A 22,481-nucleotide genomic window follows, 5' to 3' on the forward strand; every position below is an offset into this window, starting at 1 on the left:
ATACTGGTTCTATTTGGAACACATCTGTGAGGTGGGTAACTATTGAAAACTAGAAAATATAAGGTATCTGTTTCAGGCTTGAAAAATTTAAGATTATCCATTCATAGGGCATATTTTCAATTTGAAGGTACATTGCTAAGAATTTCCATATTGGAACGGAACAGCTATCAAGTGCTTTTCTACAGTTGTCTAAATAAGGTTAGCTCAATGAGTAAACCTCTGTGTTTAATTAAGAGAATACTAAGGGTTGATCTCTTATATGTAAGTTAAAGATAATTTTTCAATCAAGAACTGATATCATGGAAAAACTAGAGGTCAGTGCGTATTTGTGTACATTCCGTTTACGGAATCCTCATCAACACAAACAATTCGACCTTGATTAGAGGAAATCCTGACAGTATATCTGCGTAAGTTGTCATGACATTGTCAATAATAGGATGATATTGAATCAATTAGGCAGGGAGATATTCGTAACATGTTACCTGACACTAAAGTGCTCATTTTCGAAGTTAGTTAGTTGACGATAATTGACAAGAAATTCTGTGATGACCTACGTTTTGCACTAGCCTTTCTCTCATCAGCAAGGTTCATCAACAATCTTGAAAAAACTGATGGTTGTATCTTGATGAAACACTCTTCTTCCAGGTTTATATTCTAAAGCATTAACATTATCATTCAAACTACAAGCAATCTTCTGTAAGATTGAAATCTTTACATCAATCGATTAATGAGTAGTGGACAATGTCATGTTTGTCTGGTCTTTTTACACTAGTCAAATTCTATTGGTGAATTTTCAATGTGACTAGTAGTCTAAATGAATCAATATTGCGTGAACCAAATTTAGACATCTGACGATTGAATTTAGTGGAGAGGAAACTCTGAATCAAGGTTTATTACTAGTTCAGCAATCTGTGTGTAACTAGGCTTGAATGAATTATTTGTGAGTGACTTGTTGAAATTCAGTGTCTTTCAAGCTCACTTATGATTTACACTGTAAACTGGCTGTAATTCCGCTCATTGTTGAAACGAACCGCCTAATTGTATTGATAAGAGATGAATGTTAATTGACTCATAGAATAAATAGGATCATAAAACTTTTTGTTTCCTCCATTCGAGATGTAAAATATGAAATGATTATTTAGTTAGTGTAGTAAGTACCATGGTGTTTAATTATTAGTCTTGGGTGAATTCAATCAATCGAATCTATGATTCATTTCTGTATTGTGTGTTTAAATCTTCCCGTCAATGTTTAGAACTGAAATAGATCAATCTCTTATTGACATATACGCATCTTGTGAAGATTGCACTCAGATACAAGCATCAACTTTGAGATGTAGGTAGACCCAACTGACGAGTCCCAAATAGGACGAAATACGCATTCTGTCATCCATTGCTACCCATCACCATTTCTGCTTACAAATCTAGTCTTATTCATTTATTATATCATGTTGATTTGTTTCATGGTAATTAGTTGAAAGCAATTGATAACAAACTACTGATATTAGTTTTATATTAGTTCCAAGTCATTAGGACATGTGTACCTAAAACATTTAGAGGAACTAATCGTCTTCATGGTAGTGAACAGATTCGACTAACAGACAGACTAATTCCAGGAATTCATTGTAATTATTACCTATCGATTGAGATGATATATTTATTTCTTAGAATGTATTTACCTATTTACCTATTTGTTTATAATATACATACATGTATTTTTCACATTTAAGGTCAACAGATAGATAGTAGTTTTTATGCAACTGTTCAACGTCCATCCGCTACTATTCCTAGTTCATTGGTTGCAAGTTTACAACGTGTAATTTTACAGCAACAACAACAACAACACCAAACTCCAATGCAACAACAATTACAGATTCCTCAGACACAACCGTCAATCATCCCCACTGTGAGTATGTATCCACAGGTAGGTTATTTAACCAATATTGGTATCTAAGTGGATTTCTTGTCATACATTGATTAATTTGGCGAGAGTAAAATTCAAAGATTGCTGCAGAATAATATGAAACCATTTCATTTTACTAGGTTCTCATCAGCTTCTTATAATTTAGATAATATTACATCATCAAAATTACCATGGAAGTTGACAGACGAATGTGTACATCATGATGTAGAAAAGATTCTATGAAAGTCAGTAAGACCAATAGTAAGAGCTCTTCAGAATCTCTTATTTACCATTTGATCTATGATTGATTTATATAGTTCCCTACTCCATTCTTCATACCTCATCGATTTCCTCTCGCTGTACTGACGTATTATCTGATTACCTAAACAAGACTTATATTTTTAAGCAAAGATGGATAGTGGCTAGCAATGGAATCCAGGAAGGGCGTTTCGTCCTATTTAGGACTCGTCAGCTGGATGTACCAGGAGCTCAGGGTTGATGTTCTTTCTGGAACTGAAACCCAGTACAGTTCGCTTAGTAGTTACGATTATGTTCTCTATCAGAGCATAATGATGTAAACGTAGGAAACTTTTCATTTGAATCCCAGTCACCGAACATTCTACAGTGTAATTGGGGTAATATTAAATATCACGTGGATTATTTAAATAGAATAGTCACCAAAATTACAGATAATCTTTAATTTTGCTAGCATATCACTTATTTTTATTAATTTAAACACATGAACATTAGAACAAGGAGGCATCAAATGTGTATGCGTGACACTTCATCATCCGATTATTGTGACGGTTGAGATACTGCCCAGACGCCGAAACCGAAGCAAATGGTTTTCTCAGTAGGCCACTTTTCAAGCTTGTGATCTAAAGCTCTAGTCCATAAATCAATGGAGCAACGTTGAGAGATGCAGTCCCATGACAGCTGTTGACCAACAATAGGTTCGTACGCCATTTATTCCTTATGGATCGTAGAACCCACATTCACCAACGGGTTTCCGAACTCTTCTACACAAATCCTCCACATCAACCAACCCGGTTAAAGCGTCGAACATTTGCTTTTTTTCCTCCGAGTTTCGTATACAACAGTAATGCCGTGAAAAGTCAGTGACTGAGACTTCTCTGGAAGTGTCTGTATACGTGAGGCCGTGTGAGAGCATCTGAAGAGGAAGAGCAGACTCTCTTCACCATCATACATATCAGAGCATATGGAGGAAAAGTTTTATATACACAAACTTGCAAGCTGTTCAGAGATGCCTCTAAAAAGTTAAGTAGAGTTAACCGTTTGAGTATTAACATTACAAAGCTAAAATGCATAATTACAAAACTGATTAAAAATGAACTTGTATATTGTCATCACAATCTTATTAACTTTCTTACAATCTTCATTATATCATGATGTACATAGTCATTTCTAATCTCCACCGTAAAGTTATCGTATATCAATTTCCATGATAATTTTGTTGATGTAATATTGAGATGGTGGAGAAGATTTGTAGCTCAGGTGGATGATTTTGATGGAGTTATGTTCTCTGAGCTGGATGGTTTGGTCGTGGAGATTTCATCGTTTTTCTGGACGACATCATCAGCACAAACTTCAGATAGAAGACTTCACTTCTATATGACGTTTGTGCTGATGATTTCGTCCATAAGAACGTTAAAGCTCCACAACCAAACCATCCAGCTCAGAGAACAAAACTTTATCAAGACGATGTAATATTACCTAAGTTGTAAGGAGATGACGAGTTTTTCGTGAAATGAAATGAATTCATTTTATCCTGCATCAATCTTCATACTCAAGAGATTTAGACATTATAACACTAGTTTCTCAGGGTTTATTATGATTGCTGCCACTGCAAAACAAGACCGAAACATACTACTAAAGGGAATTAGGACTAAGAAAGGATGAAAAGTTGAATGTATCGTTTTTGTACTCAGAGTTCCGGTGGTAGATTTCATACTTGGTATGGCGTAGTGCTGAAACTAGATTACAAGAAATATCTCATTTTGATATGATAAAGTGCATAATTAAGGGTGTTTGTATAGTTACCTAATGTTCTCTCACTCTCACTGCCGACTATAAATCTTGACTTCAAGTTTCGTTAAGTTTGTAAATAGAATGTTAACAATAACATCGTTACATTGTAGTTGATGTCAGTTGGTAAAAAAATCTCATAGGGTTATATAATCTTAACCCTCATAACACTAACCCAGCACCTAGTATGTAAACTCAAAATTTTTCTCCTTACTGTGAGGACGGCCAGCGAGCGAACTTAAGGAAGTTCTAAGAAACTCAGAAAGAGCCAAAGATATTTCATCCAATCATCTTTTGGAAGAGTATTCCAGAATCTCGACGTGTAGCCTCCCTGTTGAACAAATGCTAAAACTACCTGTATGCGAATTGAATGACTATAATGATGATTTTGTTTTCACTAAAAAAACTATAAATACCTGACAGATTTGTACCATATTTGACACTATTTGGAATAATATTCCTTTCACTTGTGTTCTGTATTCTCATTTACGATGTGGAGGATTAAAGTGTTCAAGTGCTCTAGTTGTACGCGGTATATTAGGAATCTAAACTCTAGATATAACACTTACGATGATGAGTAATATAACACGTAAAGAATTATTTTGCATGTTATAATCTCTATTCCACTGTATTTTCATTTCTCTATTGTTAATAGTTATATAACTAGGAAGTGTTTCCTGATAGGTTAGCATGTCGTTCAAGGTCGTCAGTATAGTACGCCTTTGTTGAAATATAATTAAGAGTTTAGGGGTTGTGGAGATGAAGTTTTTTTGATTGAGATCATGAATCGACTGATGTTAGACCACTATTGAAAACCTGGAAGCACTGGACGGCCGACTCGTCCTATTGTGAGACTCCTCAGCAGTGCGCACCCACAATCCCGCTCGCGGGATTACAACTTTTTTTGAAAGAATACCAAAACATGATGTGCTGAAAAATATAGTTTAAATAAGAACCCTTACATATAATGATCCCATTGTATAAGTCGTTTAGCTATTAGCTATTACTTCGTAGATAATGCTTATTTGTTTGAAGTGATCAGTGTTGAAATTAAGTCTTAGTATGTGAAATATGAAGACTGATATCCAAATGACTTCAGTCATAGCATATCAAATGGAATGGATCGTATACCATGGTATTGACAGTTTCCTACTTACTGACTTATAGTCAATAAGAAGTTGTTACCATCAACCATACCAAGAATTCCATTGAAGGACCTAGAATGACAACATTATTTCTGACTATTAAAAGGATCCAGATAGAAGTCTCAAATGAATGAGATCATGTAGCGAGATGTATTCAATCTGAAGATTATGAGATTAGCACTTGACCTTCTAAAACTAGTAACCTTTCTAAAATCACTATGTACTTACAGGTTTCGTTATTTTCCTAATGAAATACGCTTGATTATTACAGATTTCCTAGAAGATAGTTTCAAAATCACAAGATCTTTTGTTAGCATCTCAACAATGTTGTTACATGCATAATTAGCCTTGATCAAGTTAAATGCTGATGTAGTATGGTGTGGGTTACTTATATCCATATAAGTACTATATAAAACGGTGGTCAGGCATAGAATGTATTTCACTAGAAGATCGGGAAGGAAAGAACGGAGATGGAATGTAATTGGTATGAAAATGAATGAACAATGAAATCTGAGACAATAGACTGATATTTCCAAAGGAACAGTCAAATTTGAGACGATGGATTGATATTTTGCAAATTAGCTACGTTTACTGAATAAGTTAAGCGTGGAATAAATGCTCCCTCTCAATTGATTTACAGTTCCAGTGTAATATATGATTTCATTCTAAATGCTTTAACAATAAATTTTCATTTTATTTCTATGAACAGGTCACACCAGCTATACAACCCTTAACAACACTTAGTCTTTCTGGTTTATCTACATCAACTGCTTTCAATAATCTTGCACGAGCTTTACTTCCTACATCAGTTGCTTATAATACTGGAGAATCATTGACTGCACCACCATCATTGTCTGGTGCTCCACCTCCAACACTATTTCATAGTCCTAATTTAATGCCGAATTCTAATCCACTTCTTTCAAATTTAAGACCACCAATGTTTCCCCAACAACAACAACAGCACTTGTTACAGAATTTTCAAATTCCTTCAGCTATGGAACCATCTTATCTTTCATCACAAAATAGATTAGCTGGTCCATCAAATATGGGTAAGTAACATGATTGAAGATGTTTAAAATATGCGTTAAGAAATCTATCAAGTACTAGAACATTTTTGAAGTTATGGAAATTGTAGGTAACGTTGAGATGTGCATTGCATAGTACTTACTTACTTACTTACGCCAGTTACTCCTAATGGAGCATAGGCCGCCGACCAGCATTCTCCAACCCACTCTGTCCTGGGCCTATTTTTCTAATTCCATCCAATTCTCGTTCATTTTTCTCATGTCGATCTCCATTTCCCGGCGTAATGTGTTCTTTGGTCTTCCTCTCCTCCTTCGGCCTTGAGGATTCCATGTGAGGGCTTGTCCTGTGACGCAGTTGGGTGCTTTCCTCAATGTGTGTCCTATCCACATTGCATATGCTTAATCATAATCTAGTTTAATACGATATGGAATGGATATCAATCAATGTACGCTTGAAGAATGTAACTTGTAATCTAACCAAAGTATGGAATTATTTCATCATAGTGTTACTGAATTATGAACTTCTGGATTTAATTCAGCTCGATATTTGTTATCTACTCACCAATGAGTTAAGCTGATATTGATGGAGGTTTCAGTGTTGTTTTAAATAGTTTATTCTTTCATCATCATTCTCCAAGGAACCGCCATTTTATTTAAATATCGTACATTCATAAGTAGTTAAGCTTAAGATGGAATTCATGACGTTCCAGTGAGTTATCATGATTGATTTAGTTAGTCGAACCAGGAGTCAGGTTATAGCTCACCGACGATAAACAGTAAGTGTTACATTTCATCATTAGCGAATAAACTTAGATTGGAAGTTTAGATTTTTTGTATTCAGATTCTATGGTCTGAATTATTTATGATCATCATAGGAAATGAATGTATTCATCGTGCGATAAATTAACCATCTTTCTACTACACGGTGTTGATTACTTCTTTAGAAAATGCTGAAAGTAATTACAAATGTCACTTGGTATTGTTTACTCGAATCTTCGTATTGATGTTTTGGAACTGCAATTGATCAGTCAATATCGAGGCAATAAGCACAGTATGCACATATGCCAATAACAGATTGATCAATTGCAGTCCTGAACATCAATCGGAAGATTCAAATAAACTATACGAAGTGAATTTAAAACTTCACCCGATTGTACAAATAGGTGGCTGTCAATACTCATTAGCTAAGTGGATAACGCGATGTCGTTTGAAGCGAAAGGTACTGAGTTCGAGTCCCAGAGTGAACAACAACTCTGAGATGCAGGTACATCCAGCTGACGAGTCCCAAATAGGACGAAACGTGCGTCGTGGATTCCACTGCTAATCGGAAAACGTTTACTATTGAAGATCGTCAATGACTGCAAATTCATCTTTCGAAACTAGTCAATAAGGATTATGTCTTGAAACCCTCCAAACAATATTACGTGTTAAGTCAACAATCCGACTACTGATTCTAATTCGGTCTATTTCTCATTGAATATTTTCTTAAAGTTTTATGTCTCTCACTTGATCAATTACACTCCCTACCAACACTATTAACCCAGAGCCAACAGCTAGGCCCCTATTAATTTATTATACACAAGCTCCTTTCTATGCCTCTGACTTGAGTCCAGGAGTAGTAACCAGCCTCTACTTCACCCATATTTCAATCAGAAATTCTTAATATACAAACACAGTGGACCACATTACATCATATATAGATTGATTTCATCATGATAAGGTTAATTGATACATTGAGTGATTAGTCAACAAAATATTTGGATTCCTTAGGCACGCCAATTCGGTTAGCAGAAATCGAGGTCTCTTCTTACTGTAACAGCCGACTGGACCCATGTATCGGAACTTAGTGTGTCCGTGTTGGAATCGGACACTACATAACACAACATGAATCATCATTTCATACTGATTGTCGTGCTAGAACCATGAGGAGCTACTTTAGGTCAGTGAAGCATATTTCCATCAATTCTTTTTCTAAAATGTCAGCTTTTTTGTTCGAAGCTATCTTTCCCCCCCTAACACTAAAAATGTTTGTTTTTTATATACTCAACATTTTAGGATTAATTGGTGATATTGCACAAACTGATTTATTGAATGATCCATCTTGGCAAGCTGAACAAAGACGAAGAATTGATCTACAAAGAACACGTTCATTGTTGAATGAACAAGAAAGGAAATTATTTGAAGAATTGAAAAATATTCGTAATCGACGAGCTGGTCTTTCAAAATTAGAACAATTTGGACGTTCTACGACTGGTAGTGGTGGCAGTGCTGTTGGTACTTCTGGATTAACACCTCTAGAAAGTTATCGTCGAGTTACTAAACGTATATCAACTAGTGAAGATGCACGTCTTAGAAATCGTAATAGGCCTTTATATGCAATTGGTCGGTCTGGGTCAGGTTAGTTATGATTTGCGGTTATAACGCAGGAATTATTATATTTTTCTTTCTTGTATGAGATACTACATATACTACGATAATAATTCTAGTGATAGAGTTTATACGCCATACACAGATTGGATCACGTCATATCCGATGCTCGATTCATGATCACAAACAAAGATTTAGAATAAACCCTAGAAACTAATCAATTTCACACAATTACATGCAGCCACATTCAGCGAATTCAGAGTAGCAATAAATAAAGGAAAAGCAAATCATACATTTAATAATTAGCAAGCTAAATGTCTGTTTTTTCACGCTCCCAAATGCCTTGGTACCTCCGAGAGTGGGAAGAGTCAGCCCTTCCTCTCCAAATACTCGCACATGGCCATGTGCACACAACCACTGCCAGAGAAGTCCTACTCACTGCCTTCTCGTGGCAGGGGTGTTGGTTACGAAGTTGAGATGACGAAAAGTGACTGTTCGATGCTTAAACCGGGTGGGTGGATACGGAGAGTCTATCTAAGGGAGTTGAAAAACCCTCATTCCAAAGCAGTCGTGCACATGTGCTTCAGGATCCTGAGGGAACCAATGGCTTCCGAACCTAGTATTGTCCACCGGCTACCACGAGACTGCATCTCTGAACTCTGTTCCACTGTCCTATGGATTAGACGTCTGGGTCAAAGGCTCCGGGTGTTGCCCCTAAGAAAACCACTTGCTTCGGTCTGGGTGTCCAAGCAGTATTCCAACCGTCAAACAAATCTTTTTGAGGATCCATCACTTCTATTTGTCAAAAACCTATTGAGAAACAAGATAGAATGACCTACATCATTTTCGAACATGAAAACTATGGAAAGATTGGCATGTATTAAACTAATGTAAAATGTCAATTAAGTTAACATTCTCATCATAAATGACCAAAGTGTCGTCATGTTATTATCTTGTTACTGTACTGATTCAAGGTATTACAAATCAAATTAATGAACATTTATGTCATCTCTAGTTTTAATTGTTAAACCTTTCTTTCTTCACATTTTTCTAGCTGATACAGCAAGAGTACCACTTGGCAGTGGTGGTCATTATCCGTATGGTGATGCTTATGGATCAGATCTTGGTACGTTCATGATTTATTAATCTTTACAATAGTTATTATCATTATTAATAATTCATTATTAGATATAGTTCTGTATACCTTGAGATGAAGGCATCCTTTTAATGTAAGAGATTGTGATATACTATCCGATTGTTTAAACCGAAATAGATTGCCTTTGGTAATTTGATGTGATTCTAGAATAATAAATAAGAACTTTCGTCTAAATTTGATCGAATAGTTTTACTGTATTTGGGCGCCAAGTTAATGTGAGACAAGGAAATATCATCCTTGAAAAAGCTTGAACTAGATTGCCAGGCGAAACGTTGGATTTACTTCAAATTCATTCGTTGAAATTTCACAAATACCTTCTTCCTCTTTAACGAAGCTGATTGTATTAGTGTCAGAAGGGGTTTTTGTGGAGATCGTATTGGTTTCAATAGTTGAAATTATGAGTCAATTGAAGGTAGACCACTATGGAAAACGTGGAAGCACCAGATGCACACTGTTGAGGAGTCCAACAATTGGACGAAACGGCCATCCGGTGCTTTCAGGTTTTCCATGGTAGTCTAGCTTCAATTGACTCATGATCTCAACTATTGAGATTGTGTTAGTTTTGATGGTGAAACTTAACAAATTAAAGTTGATCGTTCCAAGTATTAATCCACCGCTTAGCATATTAATTTTTAAATACATATTAGTTGATCATTTTTTAAATATGAATTTCCACCTCGAGTTGACTATTGAAACTCAACTAGATCGAGAGTTGCGACATATTAATTTAGAGTTTCAACTAGCAGCCCGCTTGAATCACTGAGATACCTACTCCTGTCATTTAGACACTTCAACAAGCTATATGTTATTATGTTTGTTTTAACACATTATTATGTCTATTCATCACATAACCCATTTCGGATGCGTTTGTGAAAAGTTTAAGACCTTCCGGCGTACAAGTTACGAAAGAGCCCAATGAGAGACATCATGATGACCGTCGATATGTATCGAAATGAATGAACATTATTCAGATTTCTATTCCTGAACTGTTAACATCTAACTGCTAATCACTTATTGGCAAGATGGATTATCTTTGATTCCTACTAAGTTTAAACATGTATCGTAATGATGTTATCATCACAATTCAACAATCCTGGTTGAATGATTTACAAGACAATTGCTCGGTATCACTACAAGATTTCAGCATGTGTCGTCAGAATCGATCATGAAATAAGAAACGGTAACTTGGTGACAAACTTTGACCTGGGAATTCTACATTGTACCAGAAATATAATATTGAATAAAGACATTAATAATAATAATATCTCACAGATAGCATAAGATACTACTGATAATACGATGTATTGTGGTTTAATTGAATATAACGATACTAAACTTAGATCGCACAAGTTTCGTACATGATAAATATCAGGGGGATAGGTACTTGATTTTTTCAACTAGATTTAACTCCCTCATACAATGTGAATCTAATCTGATCAATGAGAATCAAGTGACCAATCATACATCGGAATCTTTGAATTGTAATCCAGTGAGACTTTGCTCTTCTATCCCATACACACAAGTAAATGTAGGTGAAGATAGTCGGTGTAGCAGTAGCCTCAGCACAGTAAGCCTCAACATGCACAACAGAAAAAGCAACATCCTCAAATACAACATGAAGAATACCAACATAGTTACACTTAATGGAAAAACTCTGGAAGTGGTGGAAACATTCACGTATCTGGACAGCATCATCGATGAACAAGGAGGATCTGATGGGCATGTAAAGGCAGGGATTGGCAAACTATATGCAGCGTTCCTACGGTTGAAAAACATATGCAACTCAAAACAACTGTCAGAAAAACATTAAAGTCACAATCTTGAATACAAAGGTCAAGACATTACCGAGCTGAAACGTAGAGAACTACTACAACCATCATCAAAAAGGTACAAGTATTTATAAACAATTGTCTACACAAAATAGTCAATGTCCATTGACCGGATACCATCTGGGACAATCTACTGTGCAAGAAAACAAACCAGCTTCCAGTCGAAAAAAAAACTAGGAAAAGACGATGGAAGTAGATAGGACATATATCAAACTGCATCACAAAGCAGGCGCTAACTTGGAATGTTGAATGCAAACGGAAAAGAGAAAGGCCATAGAGCACACTGTATCGAGAATTAGAATCAGACATCAAAATAATGAATAACAACTAGATAGAATTGCCCCGGACAAAGTTGGTTAGAGAATACTGGTACATGGCCTATTCTCCTCCACATGGTGTAACAGGCGTAATTAAGTAAGGTTAAAAATATCATGTTCTCTGTGAGATCTAAAGTTTTGGCCTCAATCTTTGGTTGCTATGTGAATATAAGCGTGAATTGAAAATTCCAAAATAAAAAAGACATTCGATGAGCACATGGAACTTGACAGCAATAACAAGTCTATAAAAGATATCTTTGTTTGCTTATGGGTTAGGAGCTAACTGAATAGATCACTGATAATGTATCAGATTGTGACACTTGTCGATGATGATTAAAATGTTCAGGGAAGCAAACGTTGGAGGAATACATTACGTTGATAACGTGTACGAACTAGTATGTAACTTTCATCTTTTGATTTCCCTCCAGTTGCATTCAATGTCTAATCACTTATCTTAGTAACTAATATTGTAAGCGTTTACTTAATTACAATTATTTTTTGAATAGATTTATATTTTGAAATGGAATTTCGGATTTTTTTTTTCAACCTACAGATGAAGATTCAGCTCTATTGGCTATTTTAGAACAAAGATTATCTAGAAAACCGGAAAGTCGAAGAATCTACTCGGATTCTGAGATGGGATTACAAGATGCAGGTGATATTCCATTACGTATTGTTGGACAACAACAACGTTCTGGTCATGTGGTTGACGGGTCTAGTCAAGCTTTCACTGGTCCCACTATACCAGGTAACAGTATTATTATTATTGTACCTGAAAGTCCTCGGAAGATGGACTCTTCAACCGCTTTGATGTTTTATGTCTTCTTGTCTCTATATAATCCTAAAGTTTGTCAACATAAGGATAACAATTTTGTATTTTTAGGATAAAATAAATTTCGAGAATTTAAGTCTGGGAGGTGATATTGCATTAATATAATCAGTGATATGGGTAACAGTCCTAATTATGAGGAAATTAAAAGATTCACTGATCAGTAATTTAATATAGATCAACATAGAACTATACAAACATGACATTATTAATACAGGGTTATGGAAATCTGAGACCAACTACCCCGTACGGGATCGTGGATGCGCACTGATGAAGAGCATCACCATAGGACGAAACGAATGTTCAGTGCTCCTAGGTTCATGATTTCAGTGAAACATGGCATTGTTCGCTATCCATTAACCAGTCAATCGTACATTTGATTTATTCATTACAAAATCGATGTATCAGTCAAAGTCACGCGTTTAAAAAGTTTCTCAATCAGAACAACATAAAGGTCAGATAATTGATCGAGAGGAAATGCCGTACACCTAAGTTTGCAACTGTTTAGAATATATCAGCAAGGCATACCTGTAATTGAACAGAACTGGTATTTAATAAGGGAATCGAACATAGACTCTCACTACAAAAAACATGTACAAATTAGTTCTGCAAACACAAATTTACTAAATCTGATCATCACTTACCTGACAGGTTCAGCGACATAAAAACACTAACAACCAGTGCAAATATATAGCACCCTTTTAAAGGTTACGCTTCACAGACACAAAGTGTAACATAATTATTTACTATACAGTGTTATTCACCAAATGCGGTATTACTGTTGTTTACGAAATTGAAAGGACAAAAAGCGAATGTCCGAAGCTTTAATCGGGTTGGTTGGCACGGAGGATCAATGTAGGGGAAATGGGGAACTATGATTTCAAATCAATAGTGCACATGGACTCCAAGATCCTGAGGAGACAAACAGCGTGTGAACCAATTATTGGTCACCCGCTTCCATGGGACTGTATATCTTAACGTTGCTTCACTGCCTTGTGAATCAGACCTTTAGGTAGAAGGCTCGGATTGTGGCCGCCTAAGAAAACCACCTGCTTCGATTTGATTATCCTGGTAGTATCCTAACCTTCACACAAATCAAGTGAATTGTGTAGCACATATTCATTCGGTGCTCCTTTGTACCAATATTTATGTGTTCAAATAAAATATGATATACAATTTCGTGGATTATTTGAAGTTAGACATTAACACGGTTGGATGCCGGCCAGCTCAGTGATCTCGTGGTTAAGTGCTCGCGCGCGAAACCAGCAGATCCTGGGTTCGAATCTCGCAAGGGGCGAGGTCGTGGATGCGCACTGCTGAGGAGTCCCACACCAGGACGAAACAGCCGCCCAGTGCTTCTAGGTTTTCCATAGTGGTCTAACTTCAAATGACTCATGATCTTAACCATTGAAATGTACAATGTATGCTTAAGTGTCGCTTGAATTACATGCCATACAACTTGGTTGACTGTTATCGGTTGTATTTCTACAATAATTAAGTTGAACACTATTTCAGTGTTATTGGTCTGTTTTCATTCGATTAATACTGATTGATCACTTCTAGATACAAGTTTAAAGATGTAAATAATAAAAACTTATTTTACAGTTTCACCAATGAATTTACCATTTCCATACATGGATCTCGAATTGAAAACAACTCTTCCCCCAACTCCACCTCCTCGTTCTCGTATTCATGAATTTGATTATTCTTTACAATCCACATACTATCCATATCATCTTGTCTTACGTCCTTATGAACATGATAATTCATATCGAGATATTAGTCCATTATCTGATATTATTATGTCATATGGTAAGATTGAGTCCGTATGTCTATGTATATGTGTATAGATGAAATGGTTTGCTTCTAAGCATGACTGTCTTGCTCAATTGATATGCATGCCCAAATAAAGTAAAGCCTGATAGAATATCATACTCTAGTAAACAATATGAACATTAAAAAAACATCTTTATTCTCTTTTGTATACTATAATCTAGGTGAACAAAATGAAGACTCGGACTTATTTCCAAGACGGGTAGGTTCTTTTTCGGGGAAAAGTAATTCGTTATCATTTTGCATAAACAGAATGAAGTTGATATAAGTATTAGATAGCTTCTCTGATGAGATATTGATAATTAAGGCATAGTAGGTAGAGAGATGTTTTCTTCTAATGTAAAACTTCTAATCAGTGTTTCAATATGAAATCACCCATGAATCTAACCAAAGATCTTCAGATATTGAGGGGAGCAGTTTATCTTTAGATCAGTTAGTTGAGATGCAACGTTCCATATGTCTACTGTGGGGCCCTTTATTTCGTCGTCGTTTAGATCGAACAATGTTGTTGAAAAAGCTTTCCACTTTAGTGGCCTGTGGATCTGACTCCAATTAGATCGTATGAATGTTTGTTATCGCCTATCCTCGTATATAATCGTCGACTTAAATCGCGTTAGTTAATAACGGATTTAGATAGGTCGAATAACGAGAATGGACTTCTGAATACATATATTTTGTATATAAAGCGAATGGAATAGAGAGAAGAGAAACGACTCGGAGTGGAGATGGTGGGCAAGCCAACTCCCCTTTAATCAAACGTTAATCAATATTTATAGTTACACAAAAGTAGGTTACAGACATGTGATGAGTAAAGGGATAAGTGTACACACACCTACGCGCTCATATAAAAACAGTCAAGATTGATAAGCGAATAAATAACAAGGTCAGAATGTGACTCAAGTCGAATGAATGAAATGGTCTGTCCGAAACCTAGAGTTAAGGTATATGGGCTTAACATAATAACCGACATTACACTACCTTGAGTCGATTCTCTATATATACAATGTGACAATTACACTCTACTGTTAGTGAATAACAGTTTCAATCAGTAATGAATTGGTTAACCAAATGCTACATAGAACCTGGCACAAATATGCATTGATTCTAGCTGTCAGATTAGAATATTGCATCAAAAAGTATTAGTTGCAGAAAAGAATTTTTAGCATAGAAAAGAGAAAATCGTATAGGAAGATTTTGGAACTCAAAATCTAAGGTAAAACAGAGTGAATGGACCTTCTCATTTTAGAATGTTTCTTTAGCATATTATGCAATAGCTTCATTCATTGGTTAAGTTGGTCGCTCGAATATCAATCAACTAATGTTCAGCTGTTTACATAGTTTAGTTCAATTATCAATAATATCATGGGCTGATGACATATCTTGTGTTGGGCGTTTCTATCTTTTTTTTAGTATACTCCTACGCTAAATAACATTCCCCGTCGAAGTAGTTGGTGGTCGAGAGTGTATCTTAACCACCTCAGTCGATGAAAACTCACTGATTCATCCACCGAACTGTTATCCTTTCCCTGTGATTAACCTCAGTAGTATACACTCGATAGTCCCAAAATACGCGAGTAATTCATTAAAGACACTCATGATCATTTGCTCATTCAACTCTCAGATGATTTATCTTAGGTTATATTGGTCATCTTTGAAATATGTATTGATCATTATAAAGGACCTCATATAGTTTTTAAATAAAGTTCCAATAATCGTACAATGTTATTGATATTTCATGGATAGTAAGAGTAATATAATAATTCTCATTTTACAAAAAATAATCGAATAAAGTTACATCAACTGCTTTAGTCCTTTTTCACATATCCACTATTGAACGATCTTGAAACTTTGAGTTGTTTTCTTTAATGGAAAGGTGCGAGATCTGACGTTACATCAATTCAAAACTTTTCTAGGTTGACAATATGTTCTTCACCGTTATAGTTTGAGCTTATGATCAGAGTTCAGGCTTAGGGCTCAGGGTTAGTTTATATGAATCACAACTAACACTAATCATAAATATCACTTTAGGGGTTGTGGAGATTGTTAAGTTTTTGATTGAGATCATAAACCGATTGATGTTAGACCACTATTGAAAACCTGAAAGCACTGAACGGCCGTTTCGTCCTATTGTGGGACTCCTCAGCGGTGCGCACCCATGATCTCGATCGCGGGATTCGAACCCAGAGCGTTCGCGCGCGAGTCCAGTGCTTCCAGGTTTTCAATAGTGGCCTAACATCAATCGTTTCATGATCTCAATCAAAAACTTAACAATCTCCACAACCCCATACTGATAATTATCATGTGCTCACTAGTGACTAGCTTCGTGATAAAATTTTCGGAGTTCTAGTGAGAAGCCGTGACCAGTGGAGCTAATCCGTGTCGGGTAGAGACAGATGTCTATCTCAGTACAATGGAAAATGGTCGCGCGACTTTGTGGATTGGTTGAGGTTAGGCATTAACACCATTGAATGCCGGCTCAGTGGTCCAGTAGGTTAAGTGTTCGCACGCGAAACTGAAGGCCCTGGGTTGTAATATCGCGAGCGGGATCGTGGGTGCGCACCACTGAGGAGTCCCACAATAGGACGAATTGGCCGTCCAGTTCTTCCAAGTTCTCGATCATGGTCTAGCATCAATCGGTTCATGATCTTTATCAAAAGCTAACCATAAACCCTACTTTTAACTATAACCCTGAATAAGACTTAATCCCAATCCTCACCCTATTTCGACTTTCAAATCTACCCCCAAACGGAGATTGCGATGAAATACCACTCCATCATGTATAGAATCACAATAATTTCATTCTTATATAAACTAATGAATGTTTTTCAACAACTTAATGCCTTGTACGTACTAAATGATGTTCCATTCATTAAAACTAACCATAATAAGATTGATAAAGAACAGGCCAGTTTTCTATTTGAGGCATGTCCTTGGAAATTACTTTCTCGATAGTGATTGATTCATTTGTATGTTTTAGGTTTTATTACCACAGCTAAAGGAAACATGAGTTTTTTCATAAATTTTTTTCCGAGTTCCGGTGTAATGAATGAGAACACCAGTGGTGACAACCAAATGTATCTTAAAATCTGTCAACCACACAGTAAATACTTCATTTGTAACATATCCATCATTTGTCTCTGACTTCATTGTTGTTCCTTCGTTTCCATACCAATCACTCTCTTCTCTTCTCTTTTCTCAAACTTCTGCTTCTAGGCATTCCACTTTCAATTGATAAGACATACCACTTATATCTATCGACATTAATAGCACACACTACACTAGTACTACTCCAGTTAACACTAGTCGAAATGATCAAACCTATAAATGAGGTTGCCTTTCTGTAAATCTTCATCCAGAAAACTATTGTGAAAAAAATTTTACGACAAAGCAGATGAGCGAAACACATACACAAAAGAATAATACTGTGAATGGTTACATAATAAATTTGCTTAGTGTTGTTGTTCTTGTATCTTCTCACTGTTATTTAGGACTGCCATTGATCAGTCTCTTATTGGCATATGTGCATCCTGTGCGGATTGTCTTGACATTGCCTTAATTCACAAAATTTATAAGCAAAGATGGATGGTGTCTAGCAGTGGAATCCAGGTCGCACGTTTCGTCTTGTCTGGTACACGTTAGCTGGATGTACATGAATCCCAGAGTTGATGTCCACTTCGGGACTTGAACCCAGCTCTGTTCACTTCAAACGCCATCGCGTTATCCAGGATGATCATATGTCAATAAGAGACTGATCAATTGCAGTCCTTTACATCAATGAGAAGATTCAAATAAACAATACCAAGTGAGTTTAAAACTTCAACCCATTGCACAAATAAGTGGCTATCAGGACTCAGTAGCTAAGTGGATAATGCGTTGTCGTTTGAAGCGAACCGTACTTGGTTCGAGTCCCAGAGTGAACAACAACTCTGAGATGCAGGTACATCCAGCTTACATGTGCCAAATAAGATGAAATGCGAGTCAAGCTGGATTCCATTGCTAGGCACTATCCATCTTTGCTTAAATGATTACATAATAGTTATCAATATTAAGTCTGAATATGTTCACTATTCCTATGCAATATAGTTACTAATGTTTACGTAATTCAATTCATTCAGTGATATTATGAACTAATCTATTTTGTTCATTTTCATTATTTCATTAAAACGACTTTGTTTTTTCAATGAATCACCTTGATATTACAAATGTAACTGTTTTAATTGAATTTAATAGCCAAGGATACAAGTTGTACATTCTCCTGTTGAAGCATCCAATCAAATAACGAGTAAGTTGTTAAATACTCCTTTGAAAATTCGGTTTTTGTTTTGGTGAAGTTCTTTTTCCCTGACGTGGATGATTTAATGGTGAAGTCTTCATAGTCCTGTTAGACAATATTAAGTAGGGGTTTTGTGGAGGTTTTAGAAATTTCACTGATTGAAATCATGAGTCAATTGAAATTTCTAAAATCTCCACAAAACCCCTTCTGATAATAATCATCTGCACACTAGTGACTTACTTCAAGGGATACTCCTGGAGTTCTAGTGAGAAGCCGTTACCAGCGGAGTTCAACCAGGTCTGTTATGAGAAATCAACTCACTGAAGACAATGATATACAGTGGCGCAACTTCGTGGATTGGTTGAAGTTAGACATTAACACCGTTGGATGCCGGCTCAGTGATCTAGTTGGTTAGGCACATGGCGCGAGGCCGATAGGCCCTGGGTTCGAATCTCGCGGGGTGCGGGATCGTGGACGCACGCTGCTGAGGAGTCTCGTACTAGGGCGAAATGGCCGTCCATTGCTTCTAGGTTCTCCATGGTGGTCTAGCTTCAATTGACTCATGATTTCACTCAGTGAAATATTAAGTGGCATAGATTTAAAATAGAATACTATTAGAATTTTTCACCTTTTGACTGATAGTTTGTCTTGTCGATACATTAATCTTGTTTGGTTATTGTTGTCATTGTTTGCATGGTTAGCTTGACTGACGATGTTGTTCAAGAGGACAACAAGACGTTTGTAACTGAAACATTTACGAAAATCATCCATCTGATCTACAAGTTTACTCCATTATACTTCATGTCGATGATGTCACTACTGAATATAAATTGTTTCAAATTATAAACTAACTGTATAAATGATCTAGCGGTCTGATCCACAAGACAGTGGAACAACGTTAGGAGATGCAGTCCCATGACAGCTGGTGACCGACAATAGATTCGTACGCCATTTGTTCCCTCAGGATCCTGGAGCCCATGTACACTATTGGTTTGGAATCAGGGTTTTCTAACTCCCCTAGATAGATCCTCCGTACCAACCAAACCGGTTAAAGCGCTGAACAGTCACTTTTCTTCCCCTCAGTTTTGTGCATAACAGTAAATGCCGTGAGAAGTCTGTGATTGGAACTTCACTGGAAGTGTCTGTATATACGAAGCCATATGAGAACATTTGAAGAGAAAGAACTGACTGTCTTCATTCTCGTCCATACCAGGGCATTTTGAGGCGATTAGACTAATGTTCATTTCTTTGACTGATAACCCCAATGACTATGAATACTGACTGAAAAATTTAAAGCCTCTTGGTTTAGAAGCTCTTTCAATTCTCAACGACCAATCAGAAAATGTCGACAGTAAACAGAATACGTCCCATTATTATCCTTCTTCTGATTCAAAAACTCACAGATTTTTAGATATCAATCAAACCATAAGTAAGAAGTTACGATATATACATAATGAGATTATATAACGAAAAACTAAACTAATATATACGGTGAGTCAAGAGCTTCACTGTCTTCATAGCATTACTTACAGTACATAGATTTACTTATAATTTTTGCCCCCATTGTTTATCACCATTTTTCCATGAATACATTAATAGGTGGACTAACTAGAGGCAGAGCATTTTCTGGATCTCCGACAATTTATCAAACTCAAGGACCATATACAAAATCAAGATTAACTTATATGTCCCCTGCTAAAAGATCGTAAGTCAACCTCGAATACACCTATTATCATGTTGTTTTTCTAGTTTAGCATATGATATTTTAATTGAATTATGTTAAAACAGGCTGTAGTTACTCTGGTAACCATCTCCACATTCTCTACATACTGATAGAAAACATATACTTGTTTGATAGCGACTAATTACCTTAGGGGGGGGGTAATTTCAAGAGGTCTGATGAGGTAGCCATGACTAGTAGAGTTCGATCATATCGATTATGAGACAGTTACCTACTAATGGATATAGAGAGAGCAATCACTTTGTTCAGTGTATAAACCAATAAGCCGAACATCCTATCTTATATAAATGTCATATCAGAAATGAAAACGAGATTATTGATACTGTTTGGAGTCAATCTTATGCAAACAAAAGATGAATTGACAAAAAGAAAAACTGAACATCATCTACTAAATTCACTGTTCCAATTACGAGAAATACTACAAGCTATAAACGTTCTACATCTTCATGTGAATGAACACTAACTGGTTGTCAAATGCCATGACATATCTTCGCTTATATCATCCAATTCATGTAGATAACTGTGAACACATATTCTATTAGGAAATTGTTAAACTATCCGCCAGATGATATATGAAGAAGATCAGTGAATTGGTAGATCGCTCAATCAGTAATCAATGAACAAGTCAAAATTGACTCAATTCATCAACTAACTGAAAACATCATGGACAATTAGAAGATAAAGAACCAGGTCAGAATGAGTGATACAGACAATGAAGATCAATCGTAACTGATCAAAATGAAAGTCGACAGGACTATATGAAGAAATTCGAACAACTTCCTTTTACCTGAAGAATATACTGATGGTGTTGTTTAAGAAGACGATGAGAGTTTCACAATCGAACTGACCATTACTGAAAACGAAACTCCATTTGAACTATTCACTAGATCTGCAAATTTTCCTCATTATCTCAGCTTTTCATGCTACCCTGATGATTATTGATCATAGAGGATTACAAAAATTTGTTATCGTTTACTAAGTAGACTTGACCATTATCTACAGTTTGTCCGGTCAGGTTATCAAGATCTGTGTATGATTTTCTCAACTTTTACTCTTTATAATAAAGAATTATGTACTTCTATTGAATTTAAGATAAATCACTACTCTTCATCGGTACATGCATTGTTGTAGTATTCGGTTGAGCTAGTCATCTGATATGGGAATCTTGAATTTGTGGCGAGACTAATTTAGGGACGAGCCAATCAGAAGCGTTCGAGCAATTTCAATCATTAGCCAATCAGAATACAGTTAGTATAAAGTGAAAATATATTCTAAAAAAGTAATGAATTACAGTGGATATTCTTCTTTTACATGATTTAAAAACTCGTTAAGGTTTGATAAAGGTTCAGAGGTTCTGAATTCATAATGAATATGGTATAGAAACTCGTCCATAGAGTTAGTGTTTCGGGTTAGGTTAGCGTTATGGTTTAGGGTTAGGGTTAAGGTTAGGGTTTAGGGTTAGGGTTGTAGCCTCTCAATAAACACCTCTTCTCTAAAATCCGTTGTAAACCGATCGTATATTAGCACCGTAACCCTAACCTTAACCCTAACCCTAACCTTAACCCTAATCCTAACCCTACCTTAACCCTAAACTAACCTTAACCATAAACCCTAACACTAACCTTAACCCTAACCCTAACTCTATGGACGAGTTTCTATACCATATGCATTATGAATTCAGAACCTCTGAACCTTTATCAAACCTTAACGAGTTTTTAAATCATGTAAAAGAAGAATGTCCACTGTAATTCGTTACTTTCTTAGAATATATTTTCACTTTATACTAACTGTATTCTGATTGGCTGATGATTGAAATTGCTCAAACGCTTCTGATTGGCTCGTCCCTAGATTAGAGTCTCGCCACAAATTCAAGATGCCCATATCAGATGACTAGCTCAACCGAATACTACAACAATCCATGTACCGATGAAGAGTAGTGAAGAAGACTAACCATTGTAATTCATTACTTTCTTAGAATATATTTTTACTTTATACTAACTGTCTTTTGATTGACTAATAA

At 36.0% G+C, this 22,481-nt stretch overlaps 1 protein-coding gene across 1 annotated transcript in view; it reads left to right on the plus strand.

Moving 5' to 3' along the window:
* The window catches only part of TNS1_3 (Tensin 1), a 101,711-nt gene that overhangs the window by 44,976 nt on the left and 34,254 nt on the right, over positions 1 to 22,481 (plus strand). Inside the window, exons 7-14 of the mRNA XM_051218120.1 lie at positions 1,728 to 1,903; positions 5,801 to 6,140; positions 8,172 to 8,513; positions 9,538 to 9,609; positions 12,339 to 12,533; positions 14,612 to 14,649; positions 18,678 to 18,729; positions 20,320 to 20,425. Coding sequence (XP_051064556.1) covers positions 1,728 to 1,903; positions 5,801 to 6,140; positions 8,172 to 8,513; positions 9,538 to 9,609; positions 12,339 to 12,533; positions 14,612 to 14,649; positions 18,678 to 18,729; positions 20,320 to 20,425 — 1,321 coding nt within the window. The remainder of the gene's footprint in view (positions 1 to 1,727; positions 1,904 to 5,800; positions 6,141 to 8,171; positions 8,514 to 9,537; positions 9,610 to 12,338; positions 12,534 to 14,611; positions 14,650 to 18,677; positions 18,730 to 20,319; positions 20,426 to 22,481) is intronic.

The sequence above is a fragment of the Schistosoma haematobium genome, chromosome 7 (genome assembly GCF_000699445.3).
Source record: "Schistosoma haematobium chromosome 7, whole genome shotgun sequence".
In the NCBI taxonomy this organism is placed as follows: domain Eukaryota; kingdom Metazoa; phylum Platyhelminthes; class Trematoda; order Strigeidida; family Schistosomatidae; genus Schistosoma; species Schistosoma haematobium.